At 38.3% G+C, this 13,097-nt stretch overlaps 1 protein-coding gene across 6 annotated transcripts; it reads right to left on the minus strand.

Moving 5' to 3' along the window:
- Positions 1-42: 42 nt before the first annotated feature.
- Positions 43-12,680, minus strand: bap1 (BRCA1 associated deubiquitinase 1). Of its 6 annotated transcripts, none has more exon segments than NM_001163837.1 (17): positions 43-860; positions 1,217-1,289; positions 1,360-1,452; positions 1,529-1,749; positions 1,883-2,379; positions 5,464-5,585; positions 5,666-5,850; positions 7,252-7,396; positions 7,525-7,663; positions 8,109-8,187; positions 8,271-8,413; positions 10,105-10,166; positions 10,267-10,386; positions 10,654-10,786; positions 11,988-12,042; positions 12,199-12,228; positions 12,473-12,680. In NM_001163837.1, coding segments are annotated over 17 exon segments (2,268 nt in total). In that variant the 5' UTR covers positions 12,510-12,680; the 3' UTR covers positions 43-726.
- Positions 12,681-13,097: the final 417 nt, after the last annotated feature.

Raw genomic sequence — 13,097 nt, forward strand, 5'->3', positions numbered from 1 at the left:
GTTACATCCATGCAAAATGTCTCAAGTGAATCCAAAACGTCATTGTAATACGAAACATTAAATTTTAATGTCTAAATCTGACAGTACCCGTGCAGACATCAGACAACACAAATACATATGTACAAGCAAACGGAACATATCGGAGACAAACCCCCAGGATAAAAAAGGCAAGAAAATCGTGAAGAGCAAGTAAACGGTAACCAAAATCAAACGATTAGAGTGAAGATTTGTCACACAAACCAACTTTTGTTCATGGTTTTTGAGTTTCTTACGAATAAAATGACTGAACAGTTGATCCCAGGATATCTGAAAACAGCTTATTTCTTACATTTCATCCATTTGTTAACTAAATACACCACCACTTATCAACTAAACTTGAAGCACTATCTTTGGTAAAACCTTGACTGGATATTTCCCAAAATGGCGCTCCAATGATTGTTGGTTTTATGATTAGCTTTGATACAGTACAAAGTAATGACTCCATATGGCAACATGAAAAATGTTTTAGTATATATAAACATTGAGCATCGCTCATTTGCTTTGGAATTGATGGTGTGCATGTATGTTTACGATGCAAACAACTGATTAAGCTATTGATAACTTAGCTAACACTGTCAATTATGCATTTTAACATTGCTTTTGATATTCAGAAATGATTTTTGGACAATGTCTCTCCAAAATGGGTTGTGGGGTTGCTGTCATTTGATTTATTTGTATCATCATCTTCTATTGCCGTTTGGCTTTGTATGGCCGTGAACGTTTCCGCCGATCAGGTTTGCGTTGTTTGTGAAGACGACCGATGCTTACGCCTTGTCGTCGACGCACAGAGATGTTCTGCTCCACCAGACTCGCCAACATACCTGCAAACCACCAAAGGCACATTTGATTACAATAAAATAATTGACTGAAAATGTATTTAAGTTCATTTTGGTGCAACTCATAGCTTGCTAAAGGGATAGTTCACTCAAAATTTTAACCGATTATTATTTACTGACACTTTGCTTGTTTGAAACATATTTCAGTTTATTTCTTGTGATGAACAGAAAAGATTGTATATTGAAAAGCCATTGACTTTCATAATATTAATTTACTGAAAAAAATTATTAAAACTCACTAGGAGATATTTAGCAGAATGTTCCCACTGCTATCATGAATATATCTTATTCAAAAATATCTTATTTTTATGTTCTGTGGAAGAATTAATGTTTTTTTTTACCTTCTTGTGCAAGCATTGATATGAAGGTGCAGATGAACTCGTCATAGTTATGAGTCCTCCTCTGGTCATCAATCTGAAAACATATCTCAATAAGCTCATTCCATACTTTGAGGACAAAATCCTGTGAGGAATCAATCACCTACCTTGTACTTCTTCCTTTTTTCCACTTCTTCTTTCAAATACACTTCGTAGTTGGCGATATCTGCTTCCACATACTTCAGCAAAGCTAGCAACTCCTGTTCGAGAGAAACCCTTCTATGTGACATCGTGTAATTTAACCATGATTTGACAAATAAACGGTCACCGTCTTACCTTAGGAGTGTATTTTTCCCCAGGAGGTTTGGTGCTGTTCTCAACATCAGTGGTCGGCAGGTTCTCCTTCTCAGGTTTGACGTCGACTAACTCTTTGACGTCCTCTGCTTTTATCTCCGCTGATGGTCCCTCCTTCACCTCCTCCTCCCCTCCTGGACCACTCGCCTCTTCTTTCTTCTTCTTATCCACACCACCCACTTTCTTCAACCCCTCCAATGCTTCTGTCAAATGAGATCAAAGTTAGCTTCAGTTCAGCTGGAATTTTCCAGATGATCACGGGGCAAGCAAAAATTCCAGTCTTTAGTTTGTCAATCAGTGCATCTCTAGTTAAATCTTGTAGTTTTGAATGCGTACCTGTAGGTGGCAGGGCAAATATGACTCCATCCTCTTGCAGTTGGAGCTGTGTTGAGCTCACGAGCACCCCCAAGTCTCGGACAGCCCGATTGTGTCGGGCATCTAACCTAGGCAGCCCCTCCTCTTCCCCAAACAGCACGCGGCCTACATGGGAAGCCACTGGGCTGGAAGGACGTGTAGTCGCCTGTGATCGGGCTGGTGACCGCAGTGGTGAGTTGAATGCACTACCAATCTCGGAGGCTGTGTCCGTGCTTTCGTTACTAGGGGTGGGCGACGGCTGGCAAGCCGAGGTGATGCTGATGCCACCTGTCCGACCCTCGGTACGTACATTCAGAGGTGTGGATCCAGTTGTGGCCAAGGCGTCTTTCCGCTGGACCTCCTTCTTGAGCTTCTCTGCTAAAACACTGAGTGCTAGTTGACCCTCCATTGCTGCGACTCCGCCCACTGCAGTGCGGCTCATGGTACGGGTACGCAGACCCAACTTTCTTCGAACCCTGCTAATTGCAAACACAAGTATTGAAGATTCAGAATGCACTCTATGGCTTGACCTACACCTATAAGATGAATATTTTGAAAATCCAATCACAAATTATCAACAATAAATATAGGTTATAATATATACACTGGGGCTAAAGCGTTTTAAACTCGTCTGTATTCAACCACTTCCAGAAGTACTTGAAATATGTACCATTTTCAAAGTGGTCGAACAGTAGTAGAACAGTAGTACTGACCTGTTATGTGATGTGTGTGACCTGTTGTGTGAAAGTAAATTAAAAACAAAATATTTATGCTACTTATATAGATTTTGATTGGAATTGCCATCAATGTTCTTTTAATGGTCATGTGTTGCACTGAGTGCTCCTGTGAAGATGTAGAGCATGACGAAAGAAGAAGGAATGCTCAAAATCCATACACAAGGGAGATAACATCAGTTGGAAAATACTTGTGTTTTGATAACAGATGTTTCCTGCTAGGGTGCTTTTACATCTGTAGATTGATTGTTTTGTTCTGAAACAGGGATTCAAATTGTTACATTGTTGCACTTTGTTCTTGGTGCGGTTCACTTTCACATGGCAAAGTTTCTAAACGAACCAAAATAGCTAAAACAAGTCACGTGCGAGTAAACTCTCCTTATGTCTCCTTGTGTGGTTTATTTTGCAGAGTCCCGCTCGGCTGTCATGCCTCCTTATTTTAATTTATGGCAATGAGCAATAAAGCAATATAAGCGAAAGCCTGCGCTTTCATTTTGAATGGTGACACCCACAGACATCGTCACCTAATATAAATCAGAGGTAAGACTTTCTCATACAGAGCCGTTGGCTAGAATTGTGCATTGTAGGCTTTACATTATAGAGAGAAATAATAGATAAATGAAAATTGTTTCAGCACATTTCTAAGCATAATAGTTTTAAAAACCTATTTCTAATAACTGATTTCTTTTATCTTTTCCATGATGACAGTAAATAAAATTTTACTAGATATTTTTCAAGACACTTCTATACAGCTTAAAGTGACATTAAAAGGTTAGGTTAATAAGGTGAACTAGGTTAGGGTAATTAGTCAAGTTATTGTATAACGATGGTTTGTTCTGTAGATTATCAAAAAAAAAAAATTAGCTTAAAAAGGCTAATAATTTTGTCCCAAAAATGTTTTTTTTAAAATTAATAACTGCTTTTATTCTAGCCGAAATAAAACAAATAAGACTTTCTCCAGAACAAAAAATATTATCAGACATACTGTGAAAATTTCATTGCTCTGTTAAAAATCATTTGGCAAATATTTAAAAAAGGAAATAAAAATCAAAAGGGGCTAATAATTCTGACTTCAACTGTAGTTCAGCATGCTTTCACTTTCGTATTTGACATAAAATGCACATTTACCGGTAGGAATGACATCCCGCCCTACTCATAATTCTCTCTTCATTTAGCCGTATATATGCCTATTAAATATCTATAATACACTGTGATATAGCTTGATTCAGATTGTATTGCTTTCTTACTAAAATCGATCTGTCCTAGAATTTGTTTCAATCAAGCCGAGATCACCTCAATCAGGTGATTTTAGATCAATTGTTTTGGCGTAGGTCCGAGAGCGATAGCTGGGTTCACATATGCCAAACGAACCACGATAACTTGGGAAATGCACCAGGTTCCAAAAGAAAAGGTGTGAAAGCACCCTTAATATTGAATGAAAAAGTATTAAGTTTGCAAATATTCACACAGTACTCGTCATTGCAGCACACAGGAATGGTTTTAAAATAAGTGCTACTTCAACCATGTTAACATCAAATTATACTGTTGTAAGGCCAACTTGTTTAAACAGAGGCCAGCGATGTTTGCCCATCCTCTTGAGTTATTCTGATTGGTCCATAGCTGTGGACAGGCCCGGATTGGCCAATCGGGAAGACCGGGAGAGTTCCCAGAGGGCCGGTCCATTTTTTGGCCGTGAGGGCCGGTGTTTCTAGCTGCTTGCACTCAAAGCAGTCGCACTTTTTTCATTTATTTATTTATTTGACCATAGCCTCACTCTTTTTATTCATTATTTTGCCGCAGCTCCGCTCTTCTTATTTATTGTCTCGCAGCCCCATGAGCAAAATGCTGCCTGCATGGTAATGATGATGTAACTATCATTCCGGCCACACAAGCGTAACAGCGCCATTGTGGTCCAGTGGTCAGCACGTTGCGTTATGACATCGTCGATCCATGTTCGATCCTCACCTGAGTAATTTATTTATTTTTATTTTTTTTCATTGTTATTGTTAAGACATAAAAAACTGTAAGGTTGTTGAACATTTAAAGTTCTAAAGCAGTTGTTTTCTTGAAAAAGATGTGACCGAATTAGAAATGACCTTATTTTAATATAGTCAGTCGTGAACTGAGGTGGGTCGGTCTAATGCTTGAAACTCCAGGGCTGAAAAGGAGTCCCACTCCGGCCCTGGCTGTGGAACTAACTTTAATGAATGGCTCTGCATGTAAAAGCAAGGCACCTTAAAATAAGTGAGCATAACATTTGTCCTTCACATGTGTTTACATGGAAAATAATGGCAAAGTTGGAATAGAAAGGAGGGAATGGACCATTATGAACTAGTACTATTGCAGTCATGAGGAGAACGTCACCTAGCAAACCCGGTAACGGTTAAGCTGTCACTATTTTTTAAGTCTACAGTTTTTAGTTCAGAACCACTCTATTGACCTTATTCTTCAATGTGGAAGTGCACTCGTTTTTGCGATTGCTTTAGGACTTCCGATTCAGTCGTCTATTGGAGAAATGACTAGGAATAATTAACGCCAGAAAATAGAGAAACTACTTCCTCTACAAACATGTGTTTGCATGACTATACAGACCAAGTAGAATAATATAATAAGAAAATATCAGTTAGCAACATCAAGCAGCATAATCTGTTTTTAACGTCTAAAAATAAATGGAAGTGAATGAGAAGTGAGAATGAGAATAAATGGAAGTGAATGAGATCCTCCAGCCAAAAAGATTTAAACGGCTGCACCCGCTCAAACATGAAGAATAAGGTGGAAAGTAGCGGAGATTTGTTACAACGACAAAAAAGTTGGACCCTTTCTTAGTACCTGTTTGTGACACCAGCAGTGCTGCACTCCTCCTCTTCATCATCATAGTCATCCTCATCATCAGAATAAGGGGGCTGGGGGGGGCGTGAGCGTCCCACACCTGCAGCAAGATCCTCCTCTTCCTGTCAATCAACAAGCTTATGAATGAAAGCACATATTAGTCTATTCCAGAGTGACGTGTTTGAACTAAATCTGATCTCACCTGCATGGGGGATTTGGCGTAGTTGTGATTGTCCAGGAAGGCTGGTAGACGCTGCACAATGGTGTTGGTGCTTGGAGCAGGTAGAGGGGCTGGTGGTGGAGCGCCCCCTGCTGGCAAAGCGGGTTTAGCCATGGATCTGACTTTACCAGCTGGACTTGGTAAAGAGGCAGCACCTTCTTGAGCTTCTGATGTGTTATAAGACATATTTAGATTGAGTTTTTGAATATTTACATTAATTATTAACAGTTACATTATATTTTGACTTAAAGGTCATTGCAGGTCGTTTGAAGTCAACATTAGTTATCAGGGTTCTTATTTGTAGAGATTAAAGATATTTTTTATCTTTGTCGTACTCCGCTTCACACTACCATGATAGTAAGTGCTGAATACTTTAGCTCATCCATTAACATGATTTTTAAGACCACAATTTTAATTAATTCCACACTCAATATACGCCTTTGTTTGTTGTGAAAACATGCCCTCTAGTGGCGAAAATGACATACTGTGACTTTAAAGGTTCAGGACACCCCAGAGAACTTTTTTTTTATATTAACAGATGTGTGTGTGTTGAGCATCAGTTAAGACAATGTTAGCACCTGTCAGCTTTAATTGTGGGGAAAACTGGATAATTTTGAGCTTTTGTCAGCTAATTTTAGCTTCCGGGTTTAAAATGATTTTTGGGGCGGGATCAAAATCAGCGACGTAGCACAGAACTGCAAGTGCAATGATGACGCGTCGGTTTCTCATTATTATTCATAGCGGAGTTTTCTTATCCTATGAGAAGAGCCGGCTGCTTAATTATTCATGAGACCTGCCAGACCTGCCAGAGTCAAGCCCGAGCTGAGAGACACGGAAACCACGGCACAGTATTTAGCCGTTCATGAAGGCTCATATGCGTTTGTTTCCATCATCCACGGGGTTTGTTGCATGTTTTCCCCCGCGATCTTGTCAGGGCCGATCATACAGCAAAGCTGTGTGCGTGCTGCTAGCATTTTTGTCGGGAGAGCAGCACGAGAATTAGAGAATGGCGACGCTATCAGGAGTTCGTTCACATTCAGACACATCGCCGTGCTGCTGTGTTTGCCTAAATCCTCCAGATTACCAGCAGGGCTAATGGGTAAAATAGACAGGTCAGGAGACCTGCTGCACTGAGTCTGCTGGATACGGGGATTGAGGAATGGTCCTCATTTATAGTGTTTACATGAACACATCTTTATAATGATAGAAATTGTGGTTGTCTGTAAATGAAATTACGAATAACAAATGTAGCAGGGCATTAAATCACTGTTCATTTCTTTGCATTTTAACTTTGTAAACTATAAACTCATGCGTCTCCTCACGGTTTGTCTCATTTTGTGAGCTAACTGACAACAACAGTTGTTCGCTCACGTTCTCCTCTGCTGGCCACGCCCACTCCTGCCCGATGCTCGCGGAGCTCCACGCCCATTAATCATGCATCTTTTGAAAAAATTCTGAAGTAGACTTTAACCGAAAGAGGGGGGTGTCATGGCCCTTTAAGTCTTATTTAAAAGGTTTAAACTTTAAATACATTTAAAAAAATATTCAAATCAAACTGTGTGGGGTACCTGTGGGTGTGGCCTGCTCGGCACCTGAAGGTATTGGTGTTTCTTGCACCTCCTCCTTTTTGACAACAGGGGGCGTGTCTTCTGAAGAAGAGGAGTCTTGCTGCTTACGATCCTGGCCTGATTCTTGCTGAGTCATCCGAATAACCTGCAGCATAAACATTGGTGCATATAGACATTAACAACACACCAAAACAAATTAAGCTACATTCACAGGTAGCCTAATACTCAGAAAATAACACATTTTATTCAAAACAAATACATGCTTGGACTCACTTTTTTCTCTCTTATCTGCTGGAGCCCTTCAAGTATGATCTGCCTGTTCCGCTTCAGGATGTCCAGCTTGGACTCGTATTTTATCCTGCGATCTGGAACCACCGCCATGAGATTAAACCGGATGTCATGGTAGGGCTCTCTAAAGAAGGATCAAAGAATGTATAAACATCAGCCAATCATGTTGCAGCAATTATTTAGTATTTATTTATGTAGACATGGTTGAGATGATCTGCTGTTCAAATAGAGTTTCAGAATAGGGAAAAAAGGGGACTTCGTGAATTTGAATGTCTCATGATTGATGTTGCCAGACAGGTTCAGCCTCCTGGTGGTAAAATGGGAGATACTTTTGTTGCTCAGTACCAGCTGACTCAACTTTTTGACCACAGTGAACCAATCTTTCATACTTCCAGCAGGATAAGAATGCTCAAACTGGTTTCTTTAACAGGATAGATTTCAGTAAAACTCAAATGTCCTCCACAGTCACCAGAACTCAATCCAATGGAGCACCTTCAGCATGTGCTGAGACGAGATTTCTTTATGTATTATTTTCTTCTTGAGGCTATTAATGTGCATACTCATCTTACCCAGCAGTGGCCAGTCCTATTCGCTCCATTATGACCCGTCTGGCTTTATCTGTCCACTCTTCATCCTCACCCCATGGTCCTGAAAGAGAAACAAAGATTACTTTAAAGCAGTCTTTCCCCAGGCTGGTAGGAAATCTGTATTTAATGGATCTAAATGTTCACCATGGTCAATGGGATACGCCTTCAGCCCATCTAGCTCAAACAGTCTGTCTTTGATTGGCACGTAACTGACAAAATGAAACGCCTCCATCGTCCGCACAGCGCTAATGCCGTTCTGTTTCTCCGGAAGATGCCGCGGCTCCGGCCTTCATAAAATCAAGACAAAAACAATAAATACAAAACAACAGATTTAAACCAGGACCAAGATTGTTTATACCAAATCTACTTAGTTGGCTAATTCACACCAACCCCTAAAAAAAAAAGTTAATAATTAACACACACACACAAAAAAAAACAATAACGGTATAAAAACACTTCTAAACAACTATAACAATAATGCCACAGAAGCGGCTTTCAAATGGGAACTAGCAATATTAAAGAGTTAGTTCAATATTCTGTTATTATTCATGTTCTTTGTCATTCCAATCCTGAGACCTTCGTTCATTAGACCACAAATACATTTTTTAGATGAAATCTGAGAGCTCCCTCATCCTCCATTGACAGCAAGAGTCTAGTGATATTCAAAGTCCAGAAAAGGAACCAAAATCATTGTCAAATCATTCCACGTGGCTTCAGTGGCCCAGCTGTAATCATACCACCAAGAACAATTTTGTGCATTAAAAAACTGTAAAAAGTAACTTTGCCTATGTCTTACATATTAAAATAGGGTGTGTGTTCACTACAGGCAATACAGCACTTGCATTCCACACTGCTAACTCTAAAGGCAATACATTAGCCCCTTTCACACATACAGACTTTTCCAGAAAATTTCCCGAAATTTTTCGGAAAGGGATCATGTGTGAACAGGCCCTTTTTGAAAATAACAGTAATTTCGTTACAGCAATTTTCCAGAAAAAGAAGTTATAACATTACCGGTAATTTCCAGTAATGCTGCTCAGTGTGAACGCAGAAGGAAAATTGCCAGAAAGAGCACGTTCACGTTTAGAACATGCTGACATGGAGGTCTACACTATCAGATAAATTCACAACCGCACTGTTTATGAAAATGAGCAGCTTCAAATCCTTCTCCAGACACTTTTAGCTGCTGCTTGTTAGTCAGATAATGTTTATGTTCCTTCTTAGTGCAAACTGTGGAAAAAATGATCGATAAATACTTATAACAAACTGCTTTGAGTTTAGCTGGAATCTCTGCGTTCAGTTGTGTGACGCGTGTGCATGTGAAGAAGCGCTGCTAATGTTTTAAGTAAAAGTCAAACCATCAAGACAAAGAATGACCCTCTTCATGTTTATTACAAGCGCAGACGTTTAGAGCTCATTTCTGGTTATTGATGTCGGAATATACAGAAATTTTGAAATGTTAGTATTAGTATTTTGAAATGGATGTGTGATAGACTTTTCTGGAAAACTCCGGAACGCCCTTGCCTGTGTGATTAGCACATATTTGAATGTATCGGTAAAGTCATTATGGAAATTTTCCAGATATTTACTGGTATCATTGAAAGCGGCTATTGTCTTGCCCATATCAAACACACACCCTAATGACCTGACAGAAAGTAAATTATAATATAAAGGTTTTTTTGGTGCACAAAAGCGTTCTTGGAGCTTTGTATGATTACATTTGAACCACTGAATTAATGTTTTGACAATGTTTTCGGTCTCTTCTCTGAACATCTCATGACCCTTATTCTCAACGGAGGACGAGGGAGCTCTCAGATTCCATCTAAAATATCGTAATTGACATTAGAAAGATAAACGAAGGTCTCAGGGGATTGAAACAACATGAGTGAGTAATTAATAACAGATTTGAATCGACTTTGACATATTAGTTAATGTTACATTTGGATGTATATCGTGTAATATTAAAGCTTGACTCTACCTGGCATGGCTGTTGTGGGCTTTCGCCAGCTCTGGGGCGTTTCCAATGGCGTAACCTTTACTCTGAGAAGTCAAAAAAATACACACAGACTTTAAAACACAACAAGGGTGAAGATCCACAGAAGAATCTGTTGCCATTTTTAAGCATATGCACAGAGCTGACCTCAGGATTGAAGCCCTTGGTGAAAGCCTTCATGCGGCTCAAAGTCATTCCCAGCTCCACACCGCTGCAGTTCAGGAGCACGCTGAGAAGAGCGTGAGTCGCACAGGAGTTCGGAATCAACTGCACACAACAACCGACAAACACACTGTAGGTTTTGCTGAAAAGCCTGAGAAATAAATGTTAGTAAACTGCAGTTGTTTTGTCCGTGTGGTTCCTTTAGCTAAGTGTAAATCCAATCATTGGCGTGTACCAAACATGCAGACTGAGACCCCCTTTTTTAATGGCCTCAGACCTTGTTTGGTGCTTATTAGGATTACAACACAATCTTGAAATAGGGGTTAAGGCTTAATTTTGTTATATAGACAAAAAACTATTCTACAGACTAACCTGATGTGCGAAAAACATGTCATTAACAATGTCGTCATCGATAACAGAGGTTTCATCCACCAGTGTGGAGACTTTACGCCGAGATCTTCGCTCCTCGATCCATTTGAAAAGAAAGATGAAGCCATATACAGGACTGAGAAAAAGAAAATGTAGGAAGGTTACATGAAATATACAGCGCTTATATATCACATATATGTTTTGCTTTTACATATATAGTTAAATAGTCACTTTATAAACAAGAAATCAAAGCAGTTATGATAATTTGATTAGAATTTTCTGTACAGTTTGCAAGTATTAAGTAGTTTATTTACTTGTGTAAATGTGTGTACATTTATATTTATTCAGTTTTTAAGTTGATTTCAGTAATATTATTGTCTAATATGAAAATGTTCATAAGATTTATTTACAATACAGTTTGTAAATGAATATTTAGTTGATATATTATATGATAGATCTAGATGGATTTGCGTTGTAAAGATTAAATATAAGTTAAAAAGCTTCTATTTTTTTATATATATATAATTGTTTTTAGTTACGATACTCCCAAAATAAATCTGCAGATTTTTTAGAAAACTTCTCCGCAGAAATAGCAAAAAATGATCACAGATTCTGTCGGGCCCTAATAATAAGGAACAAAAATAATGCAAATTGTATATTCTTATTATTACTGTTATTTTTGTCTTGTCTATTTTTTATATTAAATGACAAATTAGCAGTTAAATTAAATTAGCACTTAAGTTAAAATAACAAACGCATAAAATATGTGATAAACAATAAAAATTATATATTTTATGATATATGGTTATATAACTTAGGGCTGGATGATTTGGCCTAACATGAAAATCTTGATTGATTGAACATTTTAACTCGATTACGATTAATGAACGATTATTTTATTTATTTAATTTTGTTGCCCTCATAGTTCACTGACGAGTTTTACATTTCGTCTAAAGACGTCTCTGGCGCAGCCTCCAATCAATGTCAATGTAGTGCAAATTAAGGCTTAGGAATGAGTCCATCATCCTACCTGACCAGAGATCAGTTGTGGCTGCAAAGTGGCCACAGAAGTAGAAATCAGTCACAGCCTTTAACAGAGTGGGGTCATGTGACACGTAGGGAAAGTAATTGAAAAAATCGTTCTGGAAAAATTACATGTTCTGAATGTCGATTTCTTTTTGATCAACCGGCCAGCCCTAAGATAACTATATGCAATATATCATATATTCCAGAGTCTAAAATTGCATTACAAACACTATCATTTATTTGCAGAATTACAAAATAGTATTCTTTTATCATTTAAATGTTTTAAGTGTTCAAAAAGTCGATAAATTCACCTTTGACATTTGCTCTGAAGATCATAAATCTCCTCCACCTGAACTCCTTTCACGCCTGTTCAAACATAAGAAATTAAATTATTTCCCCCAATTTCACTCATATAAAAGATGCTTCTTATATAAATGAAACCACATATATCATTAATGTTTGTATTTACTGTAATTTACACCATAAAATCTAAAAATCATGTTTGCATACAGATCCACTCACCAAAGTCCTCCACCAGGAGTGTGAACAACCCTGAAAGAGCACAAGATATTAGAACAACTAAGTTAACGATTACATATTTGATCAGTTCAATGCGTTTACTTTTCAAGCCACAATAAATAATACAACCAAAATCTACTAACGTTACACAGCGAGAAGACATTTTAATAACCCTAACCCTAACTGAATTTTAACAATTAAATAATTATTGATCTAAATGTAATAAAGACAATCGGGTAACGTTTTCATATGCAGAAATGTTGATTTTGACACTCACCCGGGTCACTTTCTAACTCCAGCCAACCTTTGTTCATTTTTGCGAATTCAGAGTCACCAAAACCCCCGGTTAAACTATTGACCGATCCATAATATTAGAAAGAACCATGACGATCATTTTCTGGCACATATTTGATTCATCTTAAGGCGATCGGGACAGCTAGTAAACACAATAAAGAGCAGCTCCGTCGCCTGGACTTGACGTCATCACGCTGAGCCGTCGAATTTACATCTTTGTGTAATGCAGTGAAAGGTCACGCGGTGGCGCTGTGGTGTAAAGTTCAACACATAGTAATGACGGACTAACAATGGTTGTGGTTTCGTAACTTTATTTATTTATATATTTATAGCTTGTTCGGTGTATACCTGTGTATGTGTGTGTGTGTGTGTGTGTGTGTGTGTGTGTGATTTTTTCTTATATCTCAGCATGAACAGTTTATGCTAGATGTATTGGACATAATTATTTGTTTATATTCATTTATATTTTTTCTGTTTTAGTATTTAAACTAGTGATTTTTAGCTTGATTTATTTATAGAATAATTCATTCATTTTCCTTCTGCTTAGTCTCTTTATTTATCAGGGGTCGCCACAGCGGAATGAACCACCTACTTATCCAGCATATGTT

This window comes from Danio rerio, chromosome 22, assembly GCF_052040795.2.
Source record: "Danio rerio strain M-AB ecotype USA chromosome 22, GRCz13ab, whole genome shotgun sequence".
Taxonomy (NCBI): domain Eukaryota; kingdom Metazoa; phylum Chordata; class Actinopteri; order Cypriniformes; family Danionidae; genus Danio; species Danio rerio.

Coding starts and splice junctions, on each gene's coding strand:
- bap1 (XM_087302909.1), bottom strand. CDS start 12,509: ATGAACAAAGGTTGGCTGGAGTTAGAAAGTGACCCGG. Junction 10,387..10,653: donor ACATGTTTTTCGCACATCAG/GTTAGTCTGTAG, acceptor TGTTGTGTGCAG/TTGATTCCGAACTCCTGTGC. Junction 5,851..7,251: donor CGAGCAGGCCACACCCACAG/GTACCCCACACA, acceptor ATAACACATCAG/AAGCTCAAGAAGGTGCTGCC.